General features: G+C 32.8%; 1 protein-coding gene across 1 annotated transcript in view; it reads right to left on the reverse strand.

Annotated features, from left to right (window-relative positions):
* Nucleotides 1-2,410: 2,410 nt before the first annotated feature.
* The window catches only part of LOC108762400 (odorant receptor 13a-like), a 14,133-nt gene continuing 5,964 nt past the window's right edge, over nucleotides 2,411-10,579 (reverse strand). Inside the window, 8 exon segments of the mRNA XM_018509378.1 lie at nucleotides 2,411-2,458; nucleotides 2,613-2,768; nucleotides 2,855-2,968; nucleotides 3,326-3,556; nucleotides 4,738-5,074; nucleotides 5,542-5,814; nucleotides 7,190-7,350; nucleotides 7,630-7,776. Of these exon segments, the coding sequence (XP_018364880.1) occupies nucleotides 2,411-2,458; nucleotides 2,613-2,768; nucleotides 2,855-2,968; nucleotides 3,326-3,556; nucleotides 4,738-5,074; nucleotides 5,542-5,814; nucleotides 7,190-7,350; nucleotides 7,630-7,776 (1,467 nt within the window).

A 10,579-nucleotide genomic window follows, 5' to 3' on the forward strand; every position in this document is an offset into this window, starting at 1 on the left:
GTGAAAGAAAAAAGGAGAGGAAGACAGACGGAGAAAAAATGTCGGAGAGAACGAAGAGCTGTGCGAGAGATGAGAGTGAGAGAGGGTGCGAGTTTATAGAGGTTGAGGGCGGTAAGCGGAAGAAGGGGAGAAGAGAGGGTGCTGCAGACGCGCCACGACAAGGGTAAATGTACGTACGAATGCACCCCGGATTGGCTTCGGGATGGTTTCCATGGAAACCAATTCGCTCGGCCCGGGGAAGTAGTCGTCGCCGCTTCCACCACCGCCGCCGCCGCCGCCGCCGCCGCCGCCGTCACTATCATTGCCACCACCACCGCCACCACCATCATCACCACCACCGCCGCCACCGTAACTGCCACTACTGGTGCAGCTTTCCCCGGAAAATCGTACCGCTTCTAAACGTCAAAAAGTTGGAAACGACTGGTTCGCTCATTACCTGCGGGTACTCGCACGCGAGATCTCCACTTGTTGGAGATTCACGATGGAGAAGTAAAATTGTCAGCCAGGTTTTACTCCTTCGATGTAAAATTAGCTCGATCAAATTTCAGTAAATTGTATTTGTTTTGATGGATTTAATTTTAGTCCTGGTAACGAACCTAGCGTTTTAAATAGTGAAGCACATAATATATATATCTATATTGTATAGAGTCCGTCTCTTATTTTTTATTTTTGACCCATGTCTCGCATATGTTTGATGAAACTAATAAGAAAAAAATACATAGCAAATTAAATGCATAACTTTTACAATCATTTATAAAACATTTATATTACATTTATATTAAAATTTATTTGTACTGTGATAGGGAGGCATGTAGTATCTCTAGAAATACAACTTAAATAACAGATCTACTTTTTGTATAATTTTTTTTAAAAATTCGATGCGTCAATCTGATAAAAAAATAATAATACGAAGGCGTCTAGTCATATTATTTTTTCAAAAGCCATAGCAGCGTATTCATTATTTGGATTAATTAAGTGCACGTTTTTCTAAAAAAAATTATTTAGGAATATTAACAGTCTTTTTCTACTTGGCACATTTTATATAGTGTTCCATGTCAATAAATTCAAGAAAATCGTAAGGAAGTTGAGACTATAAATGCAAAAATCAAGAATTTTCAGCGTGATGAGAAATTCGAAGAAAAATTTGTTACGCCAACGTTCCGACCCCGATAATTCTATACTTAGTAAGATGTGGCGACATCGCCACATCATTACATAAAATCTGAACGTAAGCGAAAATTCATGATTTACATTGTCAGGATATAATTCTTAGACAATCTAGAAAGTTCATATCCTACAGCGATATAAAACCGCCGCAGGGAATAAAAGTTTTTGTTTCAAAAATTATACTCTGTGTATGTAAAATAAATTTGTAGAACAATTTTTTGAACGAACATTCTGTACAGTATCAGATTCAAACATAATTATGAGAGAGAGAGAGAGAGAGAGAAAATAATTAATATTTAAAAAATATTTAATATAAAAATACGAAATTTTTCTCTTGTCAAAATATTTAATATAAGCAATTAAAACAGGTGATTACAGAATAAAATTAGAAACGTACATTCGTAATAAATGATCATTTTACATTTTCATAAAAAATTCAATTAAAAATCTAATTGAAAATGAGATTTCATTAAGGAACTTTTGTGGGATAATATCATGTCGGAATTCTTTAACGGACAGGAAATTGTGTACGAAGAATAGGATTCCACAATTCCCTCATACATTACCTTGACACGGTTAACGTATAAGATGTATATTTTTTATCAGACGACACGAGGCATAAATTCTCTTCTCTCGTACCGGGTGTAAACTCGAAGTTCGCAAATTGAACGACCGCGAGGAGCGATAGGATTACAGCAACTTGTGCTACGCAGACACGGCCGTCTCTAATAAAATTGCCTCTCTAGGGGCTGATTTCCGTTGCCGTGTGAAAGCGTCCTAATTGTACGCGCGAAATAGCGCTAAGTAATCTCAGTATAATTTCATTGGCGTTGCGATCTATTCGTTGTAGCCATCTGGCACGATCGCGCGGTATCGCCAGAACGAAATACATGCGAATATAACGAGGACAAGGGGAGAGTTCCCGCTGCATCGGCGTCGGGGTAACTTCCACAATTTAGCGTAGAATGGCGTTTCAAAGTTCTTTTAGGGAATGAAAGCCCATGACTTGCGCGTTTTACAAAAAATATTTTCTTTCTCCTGCCTTCAGAAATAACGGCATATTTTTAGTGAGCTGGTGGCGTAAACTGTGAGCGTTTAACAACGTTTTGCGTAAATATTATTGCAATAGAAGGACGCTAACCAAAGGGACGTCAGCTGATCATTGACTTTTATCAAAAATAGAATAATTTTTCATTATTTTAATTTCCAGCGATATCAAGTAATTCAATATTAGTAATTATAATTACAACGCGTGCAGCACAGAGACATATGATGCTGACGATTTAATGATCTACGATAAACAAAATTGCTACGTGTATAAAAAATAAATATTATAGTTGTATATATTATAAAATTCATAATTTACACTTAGCGAATGTAATAACTTATTATTAATAAGATGCACAGTTTCAACAATAATTCGAGCAACGTTATGTAAAACTTACATTCGCGAATTGTTGCAAAGAGAGATTCATGAACTTGCCAACGGTGATAGTCAGTTGTTTTTGTGACCTCATTATCAGGAATAGAAGGATTCGATTTTCGCTGGGACTCAAATCATACCATAGAGACTCGTACGCTGCGTCGCCGATCGTCTTGCTCTGCAGAAAGTCAAACCGAAGCGAAAATTCGGAACGTGGAAAATAAGAGAAATAAAATTGCCATAGTAAAGTCAACAGCCGCTCACCTTGATACTTAAGTATTCGCCAGCAAAACAGAAGATAAACGCTTCTAAATTAATGACGACGTAAAATAAAAGAGATCTCACTAACATAGAGGAGCCTTCATTAGCGCCGATCGACTGTAATATTGAAAATATGTGCACAATCGGATTTTTTCTACCGCGGAATAATAGTGATTACTAATAATAATAATTACTTTTAAGAAATAATAATAATTGCATTATAAAATATTAAAATTATAATTTATTATCACACATATTATCACAATATATGTATATATAATAAATATATATATATATATATATATATACATATATATAATACATGTATACATACATGTATATAAAAAAAGGTAATAACATCTTATAAACGATAAAAATTGGTTTTCATAAATATTCGATGTATATGTGTCATCAATGTAAGTCAGAAATGTGATTATTAATCTGTGCTGCAAAAGAGCCATTAAAATTACTTACGTTTACGATGATAAAACCCAAGCAACATATAACGAGAGTATTTGATATGAATTGGGCTAGTGCAATATATGAGTATAGATTCTCAATCTTTTCAGTGAAAACGATGATGTTTTGATGTTTTCGAATTAAGGAGCCTATCGTAATCATGGAGACAGATGCTTTCTTTTCCTTTGGTAAAATGACCAATAATTTTTCCCGTAAAATGTCTACTTGACCACCTACATGAAGTACCTAGAGATTTGATTCTATTATCCGATCACTTTATAAATTTTAATATTATATGAAAGTATTAAAAAAATATAGAGACACACACACACACACACACTTGTCATAGTTTTTGAATAATGATTTTCAGGAAAAAGTGGCTGTAAATTCTTAAAACACTATATACATATATTGTAATACATCTACATCCCTTAGGTATTAACAAAAATATTAAAATACATGATCGTACAAATAAACTATATTTAAAATTAAATAAACATTTAATTTTAAACAAACCTGTGACAATTATAGCTTCATATTCGGGGTTGATTGCCACACGTGTCAGAATTAGCAATAACATATTTTATATAGATAAAACATACAAAAAATACAATTTTTATTTTAATGACAGTTATATCAATAAATAATAGTAATTGTAGCATTAATATAAGTAAAATAATTATTTCAATTATAGATACGCAACTTATATATATATATATATATAACATATATATATATATTAATTTAACTAAAAAACAATATAGAAGATAAGAAAAATTTATTCTTCAATTTCATTTTCTTAAAAATTGTTGTTAGTAATATAAGGACGTAAATTATTATGCAATAATTTAATATTATATCAGTAATATAAAGTAAAATGGAGAGAATGCTCTTTATATATTAATTGAGTTATTAGCTTTTTGACAATCAACCCTGTATGATAATCTTCCCCCATGTCTGCTAACACTATATATATAATATTATATTAGATAACAGATATTTTAACATTTTTACTGAAACAGAGATTTATTAACAATTTTTATAATTTATTGATATATCTAAAATCTCACAGATAGAAATAAATATTCTCATAGAGACGTGTTCTAACAAATATTAAATATTAAATATTAAATATAAATATTTTAACAAGACGACAACAATCAATATTTTTAACATTAATTAAGAAAAGACAAATAAGATATCTAGCATCCAAAATTCGTTTAATAATTTCAACAAATCAATACTCATTTAGAAATTAATTTTCCACAAATAAGTTTTCATTGAATTTTTCTTAAATAAATTGAAATGTGCTACGAACAGTTATCGCAGTAATGTGAGCTATCTCTCGGGATGCACTCCCTAGGGTAATCTCAGTCGGGAACTTCAAAATCCCCTGAGGGTTGAAAGCCTCCAAGGCTCCAACTTACCAGCGTAACGAGCAGTGCGCTGAGCACACCGATCACAGTGGCGGCCGTCATTTGATGCAGGAATTGCGTGGTCATGACGACCTCGTAAATTGGCGACGTGCCACTGTCGAAGGGTAACTCCATTTTGAGGAAAAGTTCACGATCGGCAGCGTCGACGACGTCGTCGCTGCGCAGGGCAATGACGCCAATGCCATAGAACAGCACGGCCGTTGAGTGCAAGCCGATGATCAAATTGGAAAAACGATGCGAGAGATTGGCCACGTTATTCATGCTGTACAAGGCATCCCCGCATTCCTTCCAGTCCGTCGCGATACTCGCTAACACGTCGTTGAATATTCTAGGAAGAATCGATTTCGTGCAGCACCGCGAGAGCGAAGATGTTCCCTTCTCGAAGACTATGATTAGGACACTATTTGTCTCTATGCGATGATGAATGATGAAGAGGGTAGGTCGAAAGATGAGAAGATGGATATCGATATCATTGTTGCTAATAACGATATTTCTCAATGTAATAATGATTACGATAAGAAAGATAGTGAAGGAGATATTAAAAATGTATTGTTTGTAAATTGTTGAGATGATGTATCATGAGAAAGAAAAAATATGTTATTTGTCGAAATAATGACTTCTAATGTACTCGCAAAGTTTTCTTTGTAAAAAAACAATCACTAGTTCTATAACTTTTTGGAACAGTTTAATGATAATTACGGGTGCATACGAGTTTTGTATTATCAAACATTTGTTCGATTTGCACGATCATGAAGTGCAAGTCATGAACTACAAGTAGCGACGATGCGGACATACCGTTGTTTTGTCCAGAAAACAATCAACTTGACACATAACAAACTGTATGACAGCGTCGCGCTTAGACCATCCATCAGCTGTGAGATGTCCTCGGAATTAAGGTGCATCGCCATGTGGCGATACTGAAAGATCTGTGCGGCTATCATCGTCGTAGTCCAGAAAAATCGACTGATGATCGCGTAGGTCGTGCCTGGCCAGATGCCGACTACCCGAAGTCCGATCTCGATTGATCGGGTAATTGTATTAGCAGACATCATTTGACGAGATTTAATTCTCGATCAATCGCGAACACTTCATGACATAATCGATAAGGCGAGGCTAAAATAAGAGTAGGCCATGCACTCTTCTTCTTTCGAAAATCTCTTCCTTTAAAAGAAGCGAGAGATACTTGTTGTAAACTTTCTTAAAGTGAGATATCAGAGATTTTGTTATCAGTTTACGGAAAATAATTATATATAAATATAATTAATTATATCAAGAACGGAAAGAGAATGTTTGATGCCGGCACGTTATCAATCGACGAGAATTAATGAAATGAATCCACAACGTTCACAGTTAACCAAAACGCATGCGGAAGGTATATCAGCGTTGGACACGATTGTAAAATAGATTTATGAACGAGAGAGGCACGAGACATGCACCTGTAGACGCTGCGGATGGACTGAAGGATGCCGGAGGGCTACTTGCCACGAAACCTTCGTCCACCATCGTCCGGGCAGGGGACAGCTCATTAAATATTTTCACCTCTCTGTGTACGATAAAGTTGTGGTAACGCGTATCGTTGGCGATCGTCAATTTTGCGGATGGCAGGAAAACCGAGGGATATGCGTCCTTCCGCCCTATGCGCCCAACGGTACGGTGCCATGCAATTTTCGTTAAAAATGTACGATCACGCAGGACGGAGGTCGATGTACACAGGCCCGGTTTATAATGTTATAGTACATCGAAAAATCATGCGCATTGATCTAAAGAAAGACAAAGAAGTTTCCGAAGGGTCGCGTCGGGAAGGAAGGGAAGATCGTGGGATTCGTGGAAATCGAGAATACCATGGCAATCTCTTTTATATCAAGATGCCATATTGCAGCTTAGAGATAGTTCATATAGTTCGATATTATTCTGTAATTTATTTGATTGCTAGTCAAATTATTTTAAACAAACTTGAAGTTATCACCAATAATACCGATAAATACGATCCCATAGCATTTACGATTTATAACAACGCATCAGAAATTAATATATTTGTTATTATATGTATATTCAAGCTATAGTATTATAAGAATATAATACTCAATAAATATAATAGTCAGCAGCAAACCTGTCCAATTTGAATTCCGGAGTCAAAACGCAAAGCCATCGACGCAAAAAAATTCAATGTGAGTAAGATTTCGGGGATTGTAAAGTGTCGATACGTATCTGAGTGACGCTTATCAATACTTTACAGTTCTCCGAAATCTTACTCATAATGAATTTTTTTTGCGTCGATGCGGCTTTGCATTTTGGTTCCGGAGCTCAAATTGGACAGACCTGGTCTACAATATCTAACAATAAGTGATAAGAGGAGCTATGTAAGTAAATATAAACCTCTAGAAGATATGTAAGAACGGAAAATGTGTTATAAATAATCAAATAGTTATCTCATATACTGTGCTCGAATCTTACTTTTGCGAAACGCTGTAACAAAAGATCCATTATTTTCCCAATTGTGAGCGTCAGATGTTGCGATTTCTGTATCGCGAATAATAGAATACGACTGTATTTTAAATCGTATCAGGTACAATTGTATGCAGCGGATCCAACAGTTTTACTCTGCAAAGGTAAAAATAATAAAGAAATTTATATTATTTATCATTCCTAGTGATAGTTAATTAAAAAAAGAATAAATAAATTGAACATTAAACCAAATCATCGGCTTTTATTGATTAATTTGCATTTTTCTTGTTTACTACAGGATCTAATATGTTGTTTTTCAAGAATTTTATTATAATCTTCTTTTTAATTGTTTGATGATAGTTTTTCATTATTCTATGAAAGGCTATTCATAGAACAATTAAAAAGAAAATAAATAGTATTTATTGTCATGTTAATCTGATTTGTCAGATATTCTCCCGCATAGCAAAATAGGAACGTATCAATATTTATTATGATGTATAACGGAACAAGTCTTACTATCTTTGTCGTCGCATCGCGACCGTCGAGTGCCAACAATATCGAAATATGATTCGATAAACTGTGAATGTATGTATTTATACTGCTTATTAGCTGTTTTACACTCACAGTTATGACCAAAAATCTTACTAACGTAATTATCACAATATCATATGTAAATTGCAGCAGCGCGATATACAAATATAAATACTCAATATTTTCCGAAAAACAAATGATCTTCTGATGTTTTTGAATTTTGTTCATAATGATAGTAAATTTTTGTTTGTCAATGCTTTCTGGTACTATATTGAAAGAAAAGATTGGCTGCTGCAGCAAATTAGATGGTAAAATATGGCATAGTATTTTTAATTGATTGCAACAGCCAATTTTTGGATGCTGCAGCCAATTAAAAATGTTATGCCATATTTAACCATCTAATTTGTTGTAACAACCAATCTTTTCTTTCAGTGTAGCTTCGCAAACTAGTAACGCAAGATACTTATTTGACCACTCACATGTAGAGTCTAAAAATAAAGAACCTACTATCTATGAAAATGAAAACTCATATTTTTAAATTGCAGTAAGTTGCAAAAGTACTTTTGTTAGTAAAAAATTTAACTAATTGTACAAAATTGACATATCTAGTGAAGTAAATACTTTTAAAGTAAATTGAGTTTTCCCACACATATATTTTTTATTTATTTTTATTATAAATAATTGTGCATTTGTATTAATTACTTGTATACTTGTAACTCACCAAAGATAACAGTAAACTATTTATCAAACTAAAAACACAGGAAGGACCCAGAATATATATCACTTCTATGATTAACACAAGCATATTTTAAACAATGTCGTAAATTTTGAAATTAATTAAACACAAAACATTTAAATAAGTAAGCCAGTTCTAGGAATAAGAGAAGTTAATACATATCCTATAACATACATATGAACTGTATATTTATATGAAAAGAAACTTCCATTTTTATGAATGTGAGGTAGTTCGATCGTTTGATCGGTGATCTTAACATCTGCCAGCACTATGCTCATGCCGTAAAAAAAACCTACCATTGTGTGAAAAGTCACAAACGTGTTGATGATCTGATCCGATGTCTTTGCCTTGTCTGATGTCTCATGCAACTCAACATTATTGTCAGCGCTATCATTCTAATCTTCTATCATCGTTGTCAACATTTCGTTGAATATTCTATGTCATATAAAATATGATAAATTATATTACGAACTTAATGATTTCTTAATCCTTGAATTGTAAAGCAGTTCGGCAAAATTTTAATTTCTCGTCTCTTTTTATTTTCCGAAATCGAATGACGATGCAAAAAGAAAAAAAGGAGCATTCGAGAAATACAAATAAAATAACATTTACTCTTAATAAATATCAGAAATTTTAAGCATATAGTACACGAATCGATAAATTGATCAAATCAAAAAATAACAAATATAAGTATACAGCTCTAAATACATTTGCGTATCATTCTAAATTTGTAGCAATGAAATTTCACTGCATTAAATTGAAATTTTAATACAGGCATTAGTGGCAATTGCGCCAATGTCACTGTTAGTGAATTTTACTGCAAAATGGGAATGGAAAATCTATTCGATAATTAGAGTAAAAAATTTACTCTAAAAAGGAGTTAATTTGGAAGTTAGAATAATGTCATTTCAAATTCAGATAACAAAACCTATGGAGACAGATTTTGAACAGAGCATGCTATCAATCTATTAACCTATTAAACTTATTTTTAATTATTATTATTTTATTTTTAATTATTTTATTCTGTCTCTTATGTTTATGTCATATTTGTCTCAAGATGCGTCTCGCCCGTAACGACCATAATGACAAATATGCGATAAACGGTGCGCTATGTCGCTAAATTCACTCCTTGCAGTAATATTCAATGCATTTTGCAATGCATTATCAATTAATGCTTTAACCACTTCGATTAATCGAATGAAATAGTCCACTCCTTTGTAAAAATATACAGACTAACTTCAAAGCAGTAAAAATCCATAGTTAAAGCAATGACTTTGCTACTCCCTTTTAGCAGTAAAATTTTTATTGCTACAGATTTAGAGTGATATTATTTTATTAATTGCATTGCATTTGTTACTTACCACTCATTTAATTAAAAGAGAATGAATTTGACAATTAATTTCAAGTATGTTAAAAAGCTACTGTAATAGTCCATCAAATCAAATATATCGTTGAAATTATAATATTTTGAGAGATATTGGTAGTGCCAGAATTGAATGATTGTTATCGTGATAAAGCAAAATGATCTATATAATGTAACGCACGAAAAGCCTGGCCACATATCAAACAAGAAAAGCATAAATTTTCTCGTGCAATTAATTTTACTCTTACGAGTCATAATTTCATATTTATTCTTACTGCCAATACGTAAATTAGTGCATCAATATGTATACACACACACACACATGTATACAGGGTGTCCCGACCTTTTTTGGCAATCACTTTTGTGTAGATAGAGCGGACTAAACTGAGTCGAAAAGTCCTCTACCATTTTACAATTTTCGCAATAGTTAACAAGATATTAATTACTAAAAATTGCAAAATATTGGTTTTGAATAATTTTTTACTCAAATACTATCACAACTTTACAGAAAAATTGCAAGAGACAAAAATTATTTATTTTCTTCTCATAAAGTTCTGAGAATTTTTTCAGAATTTTTTATTAACTAAATTTTTTAGTATTGCATTTTCTTATTTTTACCAACATGAAAAAATACGGTATTAAAAAATTCTGAACAAATTCTGCAAAAATTCTCAGAACTTTATGAGAAGAAAATAAATAATTTTTGTTTCTTGCAGTTTTTCTGTAAAGTTTTGATAGTATTTGAGTAAAAAATTATT

This window comes from Trachymyrmex cornetzi, unplaced genomic scaffold, assembly GCF_001594075.2.
Source record: "Trachymyrmex cornetzi isolate Tcor2-1 unplaced genomic scaffold, Tcor1.1 scaffold299, whole genome shotgun sequence".
Lineage (NCBI taxonomy): Eukaryota > Metazoa > Arthropoda > Insecta > Hymenoptera > Formicidae > Trachymyrmex > Trachymyrmex cornetzi.